The sequence below is a fragment of the Phyllopteryx taeniolatus genome, chromosome 20 (assembly GCF_024500385.1).
Source record: "Phyllopteryx taeniolatus isolate TA_2022b chromosome 20, UOR_Ptae_1.2, whole genome shotgun sequence".
Classification (NCBI taxonomy): Eukaryota; Metazoa; Chordata; class Actinopteri; order Syngnathiformes; family Syngnathidae; genus Phyllopteryx; species Phyllopteryx taeniolatus.
This window is the reverse complement of record NC_084521.1, coordinates 583,168-597,973: the sequence shown is the minus strand read 5'-3', so window position 1 is coordinate 597,973 and position 14,806 is coordinate 583,168. Positions and strand designations below refer to the sequence as shown.

The 14,806-nt window shown below is 42.5% G+C and overlaps 2 protein-coding genes across 4 annotated transcripts; one reads left to right on the top strand and one right to left on the bottom strand.

The window, feature by feature from the left end:
• Positions 1–729: 729 nt before the first annotated feature.
• On the bottom strand, positions 730–2,555 carry rbis (ribosomal biogenesis factor). 3 transcript variants are annotated; one of them, XM_061758525.1, is made up of 4 exons: positions 2,086–2,555; positions 1,585–1,706; positions 1,397–1,516; positions 730–1,327 (listed from the first exon to the last, which is right to left on the bottom strand). In XM_061758525.1, exons 2-4 carry the CDS (start codon positions 1,696–1,698, stop codon positions 1,259–1,261), a joined length of 303 nt encoding a protein of 100 aa, XP_061614509.1. In that variant the 5' UTR covers positions 1,699–1,706; positions 2,086–2,555; the 3' UTR covers positions 730–1,258. The 3 variants fall into 3 exon arrangements, with proteins under 3 accessions (XP_061614509.1, XP_061614508.1, XP_061614507.1); XM_061758524.1 differs by having other exon boundaries at positions 1,585–1,703; positions 2,055–2,550; XM_061758523.1 differs by having other exon boundaries at positions 2,055–2,534.
• Positions 2,556–3,475: 920 nt separating this feature from the next.
• Positions 3,476–9,365, top strand: LOC133470302 (carbonic anhydrase 1-like). Its single transcript, XM_061758522.1, has 8 exons — positions 3,476–3,638; positions 3,733–3,930; positions 5,145–5,263; positions 5,698–5,790; positions 5,859–5,921; positions 6,014–6,169; positions 7,940–8,055; positions 8,804–9,365. The coding sequence occupies exons 1-8, from the start codon at positions 3,605–3,607 to the stop codon at positions 8,811–8,813; spliced, it is 789 nt and encodes a 262-aa protein (XP_061614506.1). The 5' UTR covers positions 3,476–3,604; the 3' UTR covers positions 8,814–9,365.
• The last annotated feature ends 5,441 nt before the right edge of the window (positions 9,366–14,806 follow it).

Below are 14,806 nucleotides of genomic sequence, written 5' to 3'. Positions count from 1 at the left end.
TCAGCATGACAATGATCCCAAACACACCGCCCGGGCAACGGAGGAGTGGCTTTGTAAGAAGCATTTCAAGGTCCTGGTGTGGCCTAGTCGGCAAGCCCAGATCTCAAGCCCATCGAAAATCTTTGGAGAGAGTTGAAAGTCTGCGTTTCCCAGCGACAGCCCCAAAACATCACTGCTCTTGATGCATCACACAGCGTCTCGCGCTCACACTTGCAGAGTGGGCGTGAGTTCCCCTTCATGCCCTCAGGAGTCGCTCCATAATTGAATTTCTATCCCGAGCAGCCTCAAGAAGCGCCCGAGGAAGTTTTCGATTTTAAAAATAAAGTTGTGTTGCATACAAGATCCATTGTGAATCCCATGAAAAGGGATACATTTCTTGAAAAATGCAGCCCCTGCTGCCACTTGGACTTAGACCGTGATACTCGGAGAACATGTTGATCATAACAGAATATCGCGGGTGAGTCTGGACCGTATCATATCCCCCACGAGAAACGGGGCTTGACTGCATTTATTTTTTCATTGATATGAATACACCATCATCAGTGTTATCTGCGGGGTGAATAAATAACATCCTAGGCCACCATTTTTTCTTTTATGCTAATTGTCAAGCTTTTTCTGCACCTTGCATCTGTTTGACTAATTTCACCAGAAATCGAACTGTTCAGAAAGCTGAATTTTGTTCTATAACTTTAACCACTTCAGTCAAAATTCAAGCTCTTTTGAAATCAATTGGTGTTGCATATAAGAAGGTAGATCTTTATTTCGATGCATTGTTGGTTCACATTTCAAGCTTTCGCGTCACCTAAACTGTAAACAAACTGAAGATTTTGACAGAGCAGAAAGAAAAATTAAAAATGCCCCCAAACAATTGTTTATTCGCAGAATGAGGTGAGATAGTTGGAAATCGCAATTTATACAGCCCAGATTTGAGCATATAGTATTTAATCATAAATGGTTCAGCAATTGCATGCTATTTTCCAAGCATACAACACACACACAAAAAAACATTTTACAAAATTTAAGCACCTGGGAAGCTCTGTTTTTGCTTGAATTGCGGTCCTTACATTTATTGGTTTGAACATGATTGAAAGCGGCTAGGTTTGGCATTGCAGCTTTTATGAAAGCAAGAAAGCAAGAAACAACTGACCGACCGCTCTTAAATAATATTCTAGCAACAACTGTTATGGTTATTTACAGTCTAGTGAATGTTTTATTATGTTCAAGATGTTATTGCTCACATGATGATGATGAAAATCCATCAGAGCTGAGAGAAGAGCTGAGCAGCATTGTCAACATTTACCGCCTCCTTTGGCGGCTCTTTGACAATCTAAAGAGGGCAAAAGGTGATGACATTTATGAATGTGATGTGGATAACTCAATGGCCGCTGGATTTCACCTGCTGCTGCGGTTTCTCTGCTTGCGAGGCGACACGTTTGGAAACGCCGCTCACGTCCCCCTGCACTTCCCAGAAGATCTGGTTCAGTTTCTCCACCTTCTCATTCTTCATGGCGTTGATCTGTCAAGAGGATAAGAAGAGTAGATTTAGTATAGTGATTTTTAAAAAGGAGGCAAACTTGACCTTACGTGCTTAAGCTTTGTCCGGATGGGTTTGGCTTTGTTTTTGGCCTTCAAGTGCTTGTTTGCTGCCACTTGGAAGACATTTGTCTGTTTTTTGCCTTTTTGTTTTTTTTTACCCATGTGACCTGCTAAGAAACACAAAAAGAAAACCAATTATCATTCATGATTAATAACATACAAAAAACAGTCAGATAACAACATGTTGCATTGTAATTCATACAATTGCTGTGGTCTTGTGTTACGCATTGTAAAGGGTTATTCAATTATTTTGCTTTGTCATATAGATGATATATTATGACTTGTGTTCTCCCGGGGGGCTAATGCTACATGCTCAAAGTGCACGTATTCTACATGTTATCCATGGTTTTATCGAACGAAGCTGACGCTGAAAAGAAAGAGTGTCGCGATCTACTTCGCGTGTTCCTTTTGAATTAATTAATCATTAAAAAAAGAAAAAGAAAGAAAATAGGACGCACCGTGTGGGTACACGTTGTTTGGTGTTTTTACCGAGCGCTTGGAGTCCATTCTTGATGACGCCATCAACACGAGCCGCGCCGACGCCTGGCTTTCTAGTCTTTACATCTGAAAATTAACTAAGGCTGGCTGCCAGCTGGCTTTTGTTTCACTTTCAGCAGACACAAGGAATGACATGTGACGTCACTGCATTATTAAGGGAACACGTTACACGGACATTATAAAAACACGAGGCAAATACGGCTGCTCGTCTTTTATTCAGATTTTAAATGATCTGCTTCGTTTAATCTTCGCTTTGTATTTTCTGAAGCAATGGTAAATGATTGACAATTTAGAAGAAAAAAACGTGTGTGTCGTCCCTTGAATTTGCATAAAGTTGGAATAGTACTTCGCTCAGGAAGAGGAACTAGGATTTCCGGTTGTTTTGAAAAAAATAATAAAAAATGTTGCGGCACGGTGGCCGACTGGTTAGAGCGTCAGCCTCACAGTTCTGAGGTGCGGGGTTCAATCCCCGTCCCCGCCTGTGTGGAGTTTGCATGTTCTCCCCGTGCCTGCGTGGGTTTTCTCCGGGCACTCCGGTTTCCTCCCACATCCCAAAAACATGCATTAAATGGAGACTCTAAATTGCCCGTAGGCATGACTGTGAGTGCGAATGGTTGTTTGTTTCAATGTGCCCTGCGATTGGCTGGCAACCAGTTCAGGGTGTACCCCGCCTCCTGCCCGATGACAGCTGGGATAGGCTCCAGCACGCCCGCGACCCTAGTGAGGAGAAGCGGCTCAGATAATGGATGGGATGGAATAAAAAATGTTCGGCCTTCTGTCATTCACGTGACAATCCACCTACTCGTATGTGTTTATGCGTTGGCGTTCCTCTAAGCCTGCGTTTTCATCGTCTGCCTGCAGGCGGTGCTGTTGCAGCGCAGCGACGCCTCGTAACGGGTTAACGGCACGCTCGGCATTGCTTTGCACGAACCCTGCAATTTGTCAGTCTATGCTGAAGGTCAGGCCTTGGCAGCGCCTTGTTATTCCGAGTTTGGACTTTTACTTCTCCTTATCTCGGCTCGGTTCTGAAATGATACTTTGGCGGCTTCTGTTATTATAATTGTCATCATTCTTCTTCTCCTGATTATCGCGGCCCCGCTTTGACGTATACGTGGATGGAGGCGAGGCGTCATAAAGAGGGCGTTGAAATGAAAGACACTTTTCTTTTTCTTGGAATGGAGCGCACGAGGACGTGCATGGAATTACCGAAACCCGGACCGACCCACGCGTCGGCCTCGGCTCGGGTAGCCCCGTTGGGTTAGATCACGTGCACCGAGAGAGAGAGAGAAAGAGAGAGAGAGAGAGAGAGAGAGAGAGAGAGAGAGAGAAAGAGAAGAAGCGGACGCTGTCGTCTGGAAAGCCGGTGCAGGAGGAGGAGGAGGAGTGGGGTGGGGTGTCCGCGTGCATCTATATATAAGGCGACTTGCAGCTGTCAGGTGGCGGCGGGCATCAGCAGCGCTCAATCTGCAGAAAAGAAAGAAAGAAAGAAAGAAGGAAAGAAGGTGACCAAATGTCTCACGCGTGGGGTTACGCCGCCGAGAACGGTGAGCGTCACCTTCATCCTAATCCGTCGTCATCATCATCATCCGGCATCATCAATTGCACGCGCAGATGTTGCATTTGTGTTTGCAATTGTAGGTCCGGACAAGTGGTCCGCCAGTTTTCCCATCGCCGACGGTCCTCGGCAGTCGCCCATCGACATCGAGCCGGGCCTGGCGTCGTTCGACGGCTCGCTCAAGCCGCTGAGCCTCAAGTACGACCCCGGCACCTGCTTGGAGATCCTCAACAACGGACACTCCTTCCAGGTCACCTTCCTGGACGACCAGGACAGCTCCGGTACGCCTGCACACATTTTAGCTGTTATTTTAGGGCCTATGACGTCATCAACTCCCTATATATATTTTTGGGGGGACGTGCGGAGAAATTCGGTGTACAATAAGATCTCCTTCCTGCTGCATGGACCGTTAAATACGCGGACTTTATGCTTTTATTTGCTGAAAATAACAACTCGTAAAATTCCAAAGAAATTCAGACATTATTAGGACTTATTTTCTCACTACGTTTTACAAGTATATATATATATATATATATATATATATATATATATATATATATATATATACTTTATATTCAAAGAAATTGTACATTGTGGAAAATTTTACAAAAATAAGATGTTATTGCAAGAATAAAGTTGTTTTTATAGAATTAGGTTTTACTGTTACAAAAACAAAGTAAAAACTATGTTTTTATATTATGACAAAAAAAACGGCCTAAAGAAACATTTCTGGTGATCAACTTGTAGTTTTTACAGAAAACGTTTTTATAACTAATAAAGTTGTAATGTTATGTGTCATAATATTGCCAGTAAAAGGCTGTAATGCGAGAGTCATCATTTTACCAGAAAAAAAAGATAATAATAATATATTAAGGATAAAGCTACAATTGTCAACTTTATTTTTGTAAAGTGACAACTTCGTAACATAAAATGTAGTGAATTTGATTTTTTTAAATGACAAGGTTGCAAATTTACAGTCCAAAATTCAGACTATCACAAGAATATTTGTTGTTTTCAGTGCAGCTCCAAATCGATGATTTAAATTGTTCTTTTTGAGCTCTTTTCATCCAGATTACGCGTGTGTTTTCCAATTGAGATTAGGGTTACGTAATCTGCCGCAGCCAGATGCTGTGGCGCAAATATAAACGTTCTCATTTCCAATCTTTCATTGTGCCTTTTTCCACCTTTGGGTTTGCTTTGTGGCCTTTAGTCATGCATCCCGTGGGCCAAATTGAAATAGAAGTATGACACATCCCAAAAGAGGAGCTGCCATTATTACATGTTACACTAACATCCCCAGTTTTAGACATTTTACTCCTTCGCAATTTCTGCAAACATTCAAACTTCCAAATAGTTACACATTTCAGGACATGCAAGGTCGATTTTCATCACATCATAGATTACAATCTCTTGATTGGTCCACTAAAACGCCAGGATTCGCCGTCGTTCTCGCCCGGCGCTCACCCCCCCCCTCTCTGTGTCTTTCCGTGCGCAGTTCTGAGCGGCGGGCCGGTGTCGGGGGTGTACCGGCTCAAGCAGTTCCACTTCCACTGGGGGGCTTCCGACGACAAGGGCTCGGAGCACACGGTGGCCGGGAACAAGTACCCCGCCGAGGTGAGGAGCGTGGCATTCGCGCCCCACTTAACGGGGCACCAGCTTCCGAGTTTTTTCCAGTTACGAGCCATCACTCGCTCAATTTGTTTGTTTTTTTGCCTTGTGTTGCGAGCCAAAATTTGAGTTCCGAGCCAGATTCAGCTACGCCGCTGTGCAAATGAAGTGAAAAAGAAGGAGAGCGACAATCGACTCACAGATGCACTGGCAGCCATTTATTGAACGATATAACACATAAATTACAAAATATAAACACTTGGAACTAGCGCCACCTGGCATAACGTGTCTTTTCATGCAGTTATACGGCGAGCAAAATTCCTTTAGTATTTTTTATACCTACTCGTCCACCTGGTTGTTTATTGAATTTTGTCAAAGTTTTGTCTTTCTGGTGTAAGCTGATAATAATTGCTGATTTTCATTTCTTTGGCCGTTTGCAGCTGCATCTGGTTCACTGGAACACCAAATACGCCAACTTCGGCGAGGCCGCCAGCAAACCCAACGGACTGGCCGTGGTGGGCGTTTTCCTGCAGGTTGGTAAGAAAAGTGGCAACACAGCTTCCAAAATCACATCATGAGCAGTTGTTGCGTTTTCTCTTAGATTGGAAATGAAAACGCCAGCCTCCAGAAGGTTCTGGACACCTTTGGTGCCATCAAGACCAAAGTATGTTCCCCAGGCGACCGCGTTTTCCACACGTGGTTTGGCGTCAAACAGTGTTAATGGCTTGCTTTTATTTTATTTTATTTTTTAATTAGGGCAAGCAGACGACGTTCACGGGCTTCGACCCGAGCAGCCTGCTGCCCGCCCGCCTGGACTACTGGACGTACGAGGGCTCCCTGACCACGCCCCCTCTGCTGGAGAGCGTCACCTGGATCGTGTGCAAGGACCCCATTGGCGTCAGCTCGGCTCAGGTGCGCCGCATTAACGCCTCGTTGTTGAGTTCAGTTGCGCACAGAAGAAAGAGCGGCCATTCGCTAAACACAGAAGCCAGACGTTGTGGGAAATACTAGAAATAATGCGATTGATTTTGCCAGCTTTCCTGTGTTATAAAAATTTCAGTTTTACCCCTCACGCATGCTATGAAAACAGACTTTAAAAAAGACAATTTTTCAAAGTATTCTCTAGCACCTGTTCTCGCTCTCTTGCTGTCAAGAAATGGGAGACTATCATATAACATAACTTTGAGAAAGCCAAAAGAAGACTCGCTCGCTCAGTCATCCAAATAAAAGACAAAGTGTGCTTGCTTCAAGCTTAGTTTACTGTAAAACTGAAACCAAACAAAAGAGAATTCAACTTTCTAATATGTTCCAGCGGCACGGTGGAGGACTGGTTAGAGCGTCAGCCTCACAGTTCTGAGGACCCGGGTTCAATCCCCGGCCCCGCCTGTGTAGAGTTTGCATGTTCTCCCCGTGCCTACGTGGGTTTTCTCCGGGCACTCTGGTTTCCTCCCACATCCCAAAAACATGCATTAATTGGAGATTCTAAATTGCCCGTAGGCATGACTGTGAGTGCGAATGGTTGTTTGTTTCTATGTGCCCTGCGATTGGCTGGAGCCTATCCCAGCTGTCATCGGGCAGGAGGCGGGGTACACCCTGAACTGGTTGCCAGCCAATCGCAGGGCACATACAAACAAACAACCATTGGCACTCACAGTCATGCCTACGGGCAATTTAGAGTCTCCAATTCATGCATGTTTTTGGGAAGTGGGAGGAAACCGGAGTACGCGGAGAAAACCCACGCAGGCACGGGGAGAACATGCAAACTCCACACAGGCGGGGCCGGGGATTGAACCCCGCTCCTCAGAACTGTGAGGCAGATGCTCCAACCAAATGCCATAAACAGGCTCACGGAAACTAGCGTAAATGTTACAGTAATTGTAAACCTTGAAACCACTGCTCCTTTAACGCACGTGGTGCAGCAACACATACAAACAGAGCAGACAACAGTACTCGCAAGCAGCCAGAATGTTCTCTCTGCTCTGCGGAAACAACAACTATTACTTTCTAGGAGACCTTCTCTGCCTTTTTATGTTGCTCTTTACTCTGCTGCATCTCATCTCTTTTGGTAGAGCTCAGTGCTGCCCGGCATGTTGTGGCACAATGTGGTACTACACTGAAGCACTCAACTCAACAGCGCTTATATCATGTAAAATCCCATTTTAAAAAAATGCTAGTATTCCCAAAATGCCTCCCCCGTCTGCAGTTGAGCACGGGTACATCTCACTAAATTAGAATATGCTACGAAAAGTTCATTTATTTCAGTACTCATGCATGATATAGATTCATTAAATACTTGGGAAAATACTTTTCAGAGGGCAAATTTCTGCCTAATTTCTCCCTTAAAAAACATTTTCATAGTTTCTTGATTGTTTGTTACGTAATATTGTAGTTTATAGAGATGGTCATTTGTTTTTGTTTGTTTTCTGTAAGTATTAAAAAATATGAACTATTTCACTACATTAAGTGTAATGCATCTCTATAGATTTGAGTTTCACTTTTTCAGTTGCACTACCTAACTAAATTAAGCTTTTGACACAATTGTAATGTATTGACACGTACCTGTAAATACCAGCATTTGTGCAAAAACAACAGTATATGATGCGTGTTGGACCACACTCGTCGTTGCCGTCGTCATCTTCACGAGGCAAACGCCAACGTTTGGGCCGTCTCTTCTCTCCGCAGATGGACAAATTCCGCGGCCTGCTGTTCTCGGCCGAGGGCGAGCCTGAGTGCTGCATGGTGGACAACTACCGGCCCCCACAGCCGCTCAAAGGCCGCCAAGTGCGATCTTGCTTCAAGTGAGCAAACACCACGGCCCCACCTGATGACGCTAGTACGGCACATCTGAGTTGGAATTTGGAACGTTGACATTTTTCAGCACCAAAATCAAACTTTGAATCTCGTTTAAAAAAACAACAACATTGGACAGCTAGAAAAACTGGGTATAAATTTGCATCAAGTGCAGAATTTCAAATTGGAATTTTATTAGGTTTAATTTATGTCCATTTTTTAAAACTGAGTTTTTGATGCTTTTTAAAATTAAAAGTTTGATTTTGACGCTAAAAAAAATCTGTTAGAAATTCAAACTGGATTTTGATAGCAGATTTTTTTACATGTATCTCGATATCGAATTGTTTGTTGCTGAATTGATGCTGATGTTGAATATTTTGTAGATGTAAATTTTTTTTAATTTTGATGTTAGAGATTGAAATTCAAACTTTAAAAACAAAAGAATCTACGTCGTTTTTTTTCAAGCCGAAAAATATTCAGTTTGAAAAAAAACTGACGCGTATACTCACGTGATGGGTTTCTTTTTTTCATTAAGTGTGATGATGCAAAAAAAAACGAGTGTTGCAAATTCAAATTCCAGCTCAGACAGCACAGACACCCTGGCATCCCTGCTTCCCTCCCCCACCCTTCCGCACAACCCAGTTGCCCTTTTTCTCCCGTTCCCTTTTTGACACGGAACGACACCGAGCTCTGCCGCTCACGTGTCTCCCCTCCGTCCAACATTAATTCCTTCGTGGAATTGTGTCATTGCCCCAGGAGCACTTAGCGGGCGTCTGCCATCACTGTGCCATCCACTCTGCAAATGTGCCCTGTGGCTCTTACGGATTTACGGCCGGCGCCACGACTGCACGACACCAGGCCGGCTAACGTTAGCTTCCAAAGCCTTTTTATGTGTCATCCTTTTTGTGTGTTTTTTTAAAACATATGCAAACTGAGTAATTCTTACTCTGGAAAGTAATTTTTGAATGAAATTGAATGTGTCAAGAAGAGTGTGCCATTTAAAATAAAAAATAAAAAGATGCCAAGAAGGAGAAGAATGCAAAAGCTCATCTTTTTCTCTTTATTTCTCAACCAATGTACTAAAGAGAGATTGTGATTCATATTTTTCAAGGACAAATTAGATGCCTTATTACAATTATTTTAAAATTTTGCCAGTGGTTGTCAAGCCCCGTCCAGAAATTGTTTGTCATTTTGTTGTTCTCCATCCATCCATCCATTTTCTGAGCCGCTTTTCCTCACTAGGGTCGCGGGCATTTTGTTGTTCTATATTTAGCAAGTGGACATTTGACCAGTTTAATAAATCGGTTTTAAAAGGAAACCTGTGTCCAGTGGTTTGTAACATAAAGGTTATGTTAGCTTGTCTGATTATCATTATTTTTCGGTTGTATATTTTGTTAATAACCTCTTAAGTGTAAATTCTGGTCATATAATTTAATTATTTAATTATAGAAGCCAAGAAGGTTGTTTAGATAAGCCTGTTTGGTGACTTAGCATAAAGGCTAACATTAGGCTATCTACAAGCTTGCAAGAGCCAATCAACACATTATGTAATTCGTTATAAAGCTTGATATTTTAGCATAGAAACTAAACACAGAAGAAGAGCTAATCAACAATTTCTTTACGTGTTAAAGCTAAGTTAGCCTCTCTTTGTATTAACTGAAAAAGATTAGATACATCGCATAAAAGCTAACCTAGCCTTGCTATATGCGCAACAAGAGCTCTGTGTAATCCTTGAAAACATTTGTGATCCGAGCATTTAGCAGTTTAGCTTACTTCTCTACAAGTGCAACAAGAGCTAATTAGCAGGTTTTGTAGTGTATATGAAAGGTAAGTTATCTTGTCCGCTCTTAGAAATTTAGCAATGGCTAATCCTTGAAAAAGATTGACCTTTTATCATTAGAGCTAAGATAATCTCTCTCCAAGTGCAAGAAAACCCTGATTAATGCATTTTTCTTGTTATTAGCCATTTAAAAGCTTGGCAATGTGGCATACAAGCTAATCTAGCCTTGCTAGTGTTAACAAGAGCTAGTTATTTCATGTAATCCTTGAAAAAGCGTTGCATATTAGTATTAGAGCTAAGCTAACTCTCCAAGCGCAAGAAAATGGCAAAATAACATTTTGCTTGTTAGCAGCTATTAAATAGCCTGCTTGACGTAGCATGAAAGCTAACCTAGCCTTGCTACAAGCACAGTAGCATCAGATTTGCTCTTACTCTTTGTATAATTCTTGAAAAAGTTTGAAATGTTAGCATTAATGCGAAGCTAACCTCTGTCTAAGCGCATGGAAGCTAATTAATGTCTTTTTCTTGTTATTGGCTGTCAGATAGCTGAACAAATTTGTGTAAAAACTCAGCTAGCCTGAGCGCCTATGTGCTGTGTTGTTGATGCGAATGTACGCGGAGCCCTTTAAGTCGTACCGGTTGTTTTTATTAAAAGAGCTGGAACAATGCTTGACCTTTGACCTTGCTGATCCACTCCTGTGAGGACGCCCGTGAGACGTGACATCTGTAGCTTGCGTGTCAAGTCGTCTTCTCACTCCGCTGTGACGACAAGGTTCACACCTTCAACTTGAAATCCCAATTTTACCATAATTTTTTTTTTTCAAATGTGAGCTACCTGCAACGTTTTGCTTCGGTTCTAAAAAAATGTAAGGAAAATAGCTTTTCATAAAATATCTATAAACAACAAATACAAATATGTACATTTCAGTATTATTTGTTAAAAATAAATAAAGAATAAATAACATCAAATATAAATAACACGGATTGATTATGTGTAATTTATACATATAAAAATTATTATCTGAAGTATTTATTTTGTAAATAATTAACCAATGATCAGTATTATTTGTAACAGTAATAACAATATTCAAAAATAACTAAAAATAATAGAACATTATTTTGGGAAATACATATAAAACATTTATTTAAATCTAAAATACATATAGGAGAATATTACATTTATTATTCAAATGAAATTTAAACATGTTTTTAATTGATTTCTGTTGAGTTTGGCATAATAAGTCCAGGAGCAAATTTTTCTCCATAGACTTCTTATCGTAGTGACGCTGCATTTTGTCTTTTGTTTTTAATCTGTTGTGACAGCTGGATGACCTCGCCGGGGGGTTGTCATGTGACACACGCACACGTGCCATCTTTATTTTTATCTGATTTTTTTTTTTTTTTTTGCGTTACAATCTGATGCAAAGGTCATTTTTAAGGTCAAAGTTAAATCAATGTCACAACAGCAACGCTGGGCTGACACACATTAACTAAAGCTGTTTGCATGCATTTTATTGAGTATTCATACATACACACGCGCGCACACACACAAACACGCACATGCACCCTGTGGCCTTTCCCTCCATCGTGTTGCATAATCTGGGCTCGACATACATGAAGAGGACAGTAGCCTTGCAAGCACACATGGACCATTTTTGTTTGTGTGAGTGTGTGTATAAATCATTGTGTAGTGTAATGTTACACTTGTGTGTGATGATCAATGGAAAAGCCCACTGGAGGCTCAGTGCGAGCAAAAACAAGACTGAAAAATCTTAAATAATAAGGATAAATGTTGCCTAATTCGATTTCATGAATGGAACTGACACACAAAACAAAAAATAATAAAATATTGTACATTAAAAACCAAAATGTTCAACCAAACAAAAGTGCGCTAGCTGAATGTTAACGTGCAATGCAAAAAGCTAACTGAAATTCGCATAGATGTTAGGCTAATTCTCAACTTTAAAAACAACTGCTACTTTAACACCTACACACCTACTAACGAAGCGTACAACAATACTCGCTGCATCTCTTCTAGTAGAGCTCAGTGCCGCCACCCGTCATGTTGTGGAATAACACGGTATAAGGTGCGCAACTCTCCTTTAGGACTTGGTCATATACTGTAAACCCATAAAAATGTTACGTTTCTGTCATCGACTTTTGTACCTGATGCTTTCTCAGCTTTTATGTGTTTTTTGGGGTATAAATACTATTGTTTTTGCATTGTGTATTGTTTTAAAAGGACAATTGTCTTAGCAGCAACATTTCTATTCTTCCACGCGGATGCTATCTCAGCACGCTTCCTTCCATTCCCAGGATTGCGATAAACTATTGAGCGCATGTTTGTTTCCGCATCTCCTCGCCATAGATGCGTCTGCGCCCAATCTGAGTGGAAAGTTCACCAGTGTTGCCGCGTAGAAGCGCAGGCGACACTAATGCAAACATTTGACGTTTGCTGCTGTGTCAAGACTGGCTGCCGTCAAGGATTTTCACCAGTTGCTTTGGTCCAATATTTGTCAAATAATCCAGCCAAAATCCAGAATTTCTTTCCTGAGGTTTCTCCATAGCCTGACCATCACGTGTCCCACCTGTGTTGTCGAATTCATAGAGAGTGCATAGCGTCAAGTATGTCATATTGACTGGTGTCGGGTCAGGTGACCAGCCCATTAGCGCGCCTGTTGGTTGGTGCACCCTGTGACCTCCCCGAGGCAAAGCACCCACATTGCGATGCACGCCCGCAACCGTACCAACTTTCTTTTCCTTGGGAGGAGGCTGTGAGCAGAATTTCCTTCGACTCGTTTTCGTCTCCCTTTTACAGCAAAACATTTACGGCAAAGCTTCAAGCTGTTTATTTGAAGTTGATTGTGAAAATGTCACACACAACGAGAGAGAGTTCAACATTGTACACTGATACACCAACATTTTCAACCAAACCATATCCATCCATCAATTTTCGGAACCGCTTATCCTCACAAGGGTCGCGGGAGTGCTGGAGCCAATCCCAGCTATCTTCGGGCAGGAGGCGGGGTACACTCTGAACTGGTTGCCAGCCAATCGCAGGGCCAGCCAATCGCAGGGCACATACAAACAAACAAGCATCAGCACTCAGCACTAACCTATCATGCATGTTTTTGGGATGTGGGAAGAAACCGGAGTGCCCGGAGAAAACCCACGCAGACACGGGGAGAACATGCAAACTCCACACAGGTGGGACCGGGGATTGAGCCCCGGTCCTCAGAACTGTGAGGCAGACACTCTAACCATGCCACCCCAAACCATATCATTTCATCAAAACAAAAGCCCGCTAGCTTAATGCTAACACATATTGTGAAACGCCATAGACGGAATAATTGAAATGAGCATAGATGTTATGGTATTTGTAAGCCTTAAAAAAATGCTACTTTAACCCACACAGAGCAGCATCACATACAAATATTGCAACACATACAAATATTGCTTTCTGCTTTGAGGGAACACCGACTACAAGTAGAGCTTACTTGGACAGGACAAGCCAAAAGTCGCAACAATATTCGGTGACCTTCTCTGCCTCTTCTTCTTGTTTTGAATTAAGCTGCATTTTCCCCAGTAATGCTCAGTGCTGCCCAGCATATTGTGCCACAACGTGGCACACAAATCTAAATTCAGACTTGAAAATGTTTTCACTAAAACGGACATGTTTGTATGCCCAAAATGTTTGGAAGGTGAATATTCAACTTTGTTGTTTGTAAGCAGGTGCTAGCAATACGCTAACATGTTAGCATGAAGGGGCCGGCAGGCTCTGACCCCCGTCAAAGTCGTCCTGCTTTCGCTCCCGCCGTAAGAAGGAGTCCATTCATCTGCACTACCCAAACGCCGGCATTGTTACCGTTTTTTCTTTTTTTTTTGTAGTGGAGCCATTTAAAAGCCGGCGAACAACGGCACTCATTGACTGATCCTCGATTAGCTCCGACTCAGCACGTCTGCGAGAGGGTCAGATTTGCCCACCGTGCTCGCCGGTTGCCACGCAGGACAGATTGCGTTACTCACCCGAGTCGAGTTTCCTGTTCACACGCACGCGCACGCACGGTGTCACTACTCTCACGTTGCCGCCTCTCAACGCAGCAGACACATTGACCCCCCCCCCACCCCCCGCTCGGGCAAAAGTAATGGGACACATACAGAATGGCAAATCTGTATTCTGCCAATCAGGAAGTGAAGAAATTGTCAACAGCAGCGCTTTTATTTTGGGACGCTATTGGTTGTCTACCGACGTAATATGGACAAAGGTATTGGGACCCCTACAGGAAGTGACAAAAGTGTTTCCTGTCAACAAAGTCACTTTTATTTTGAAAAACGACCATCTGCCACATGTACAATATGGACAAAAGTATTGGGACAGAGAAAGAGAAAGTGAAAAGATACTATAAATATACTTTATTTTGTAAAGCCATCTTTTACTAGGGGCACGGTGGGCGACTGGTTAGAGCGTCTGCCTCACAGTTCTGAGTTCAGTTTGCATGTTCTCCCCGTGCCTGCATGGGTTTTCTCAGGGCACTCCGTTTTCCTCCCACATCCCAAAAACATGCATTAATTGGATACTCTAAATTGCCCGTAGGTGTGACTGTGAATGCGAATGGTTGTTTGTTTGTATGTGCCCTGCGATTGGCTGGTAACCAGTTCAGGGTGTACCCCGCCTCCTGCCCGATGACAGCTGGGATAGGCTCCAGCACGCCCGCGACCCGTGTGAGGAGAAGCGGCTCAGAAAATGGATGGATCGATGGATGGATCTTTTACCTCATTTTGGATGTGGGTAAAATTATTATGACATCAACAGGAAGTGAAAAAAATATAGTGTCAACGGTTATGCTTTTATTTTGTAAAATGATAATCTACCCACCTTTGTGATACGGACAAATAGATTGCAACACCTACAAGAAGTTTCTATGTACAGTACACCGTCAACAGTGATCCTTTATTTTGTAAAAAAAAAAAAAGGCCTT

Bases quoted from the DNA above. Each gene is read 5' to 3' on its own strand.
- rbis (XM_061758523.1), bottom strand. From the start codon at position 2,118: ATGGCGTCATCAAGAATGGACTCCAAGCGCTCGGTAAAAACACCAAAC. The intron at 1,707-2,054 runs GTGCGTCCTATT...TGTGTTTCTTAG, and splicing joins AAACAACGTGTACCCACACG to CAGGTCACATGGGTAAAAAA. The intron at 1,328-1,396 runs GTGAAATCCAGC...TGCCCTCTTTAG, and splicing joins CAGAGAAACCGCAGCAGCAG to ATTGTCAAAGAGCCGCCAAA.
- LOC133470302 (XM_061758522.1), top strand. From the start codon at position 3,605: ATGTCTCACGCGTGGGGTTACGCCGCCGAGAACG. The intron at 3,639-3,732 runs GTGAGCGTCACC...TTGCAATTGTAG, and splicing joins GGGTTACGCCGCCGAGAACG to GTCCGGACAAGTGGTCCGCC. The intron at 5,922-6,013 runs GTATGTTCCCCA...TTTTTTAATTAG, and splicing joins TTGGTGCCATCAAGACCAAA to GGCAAGCAGACGACGTTCAC.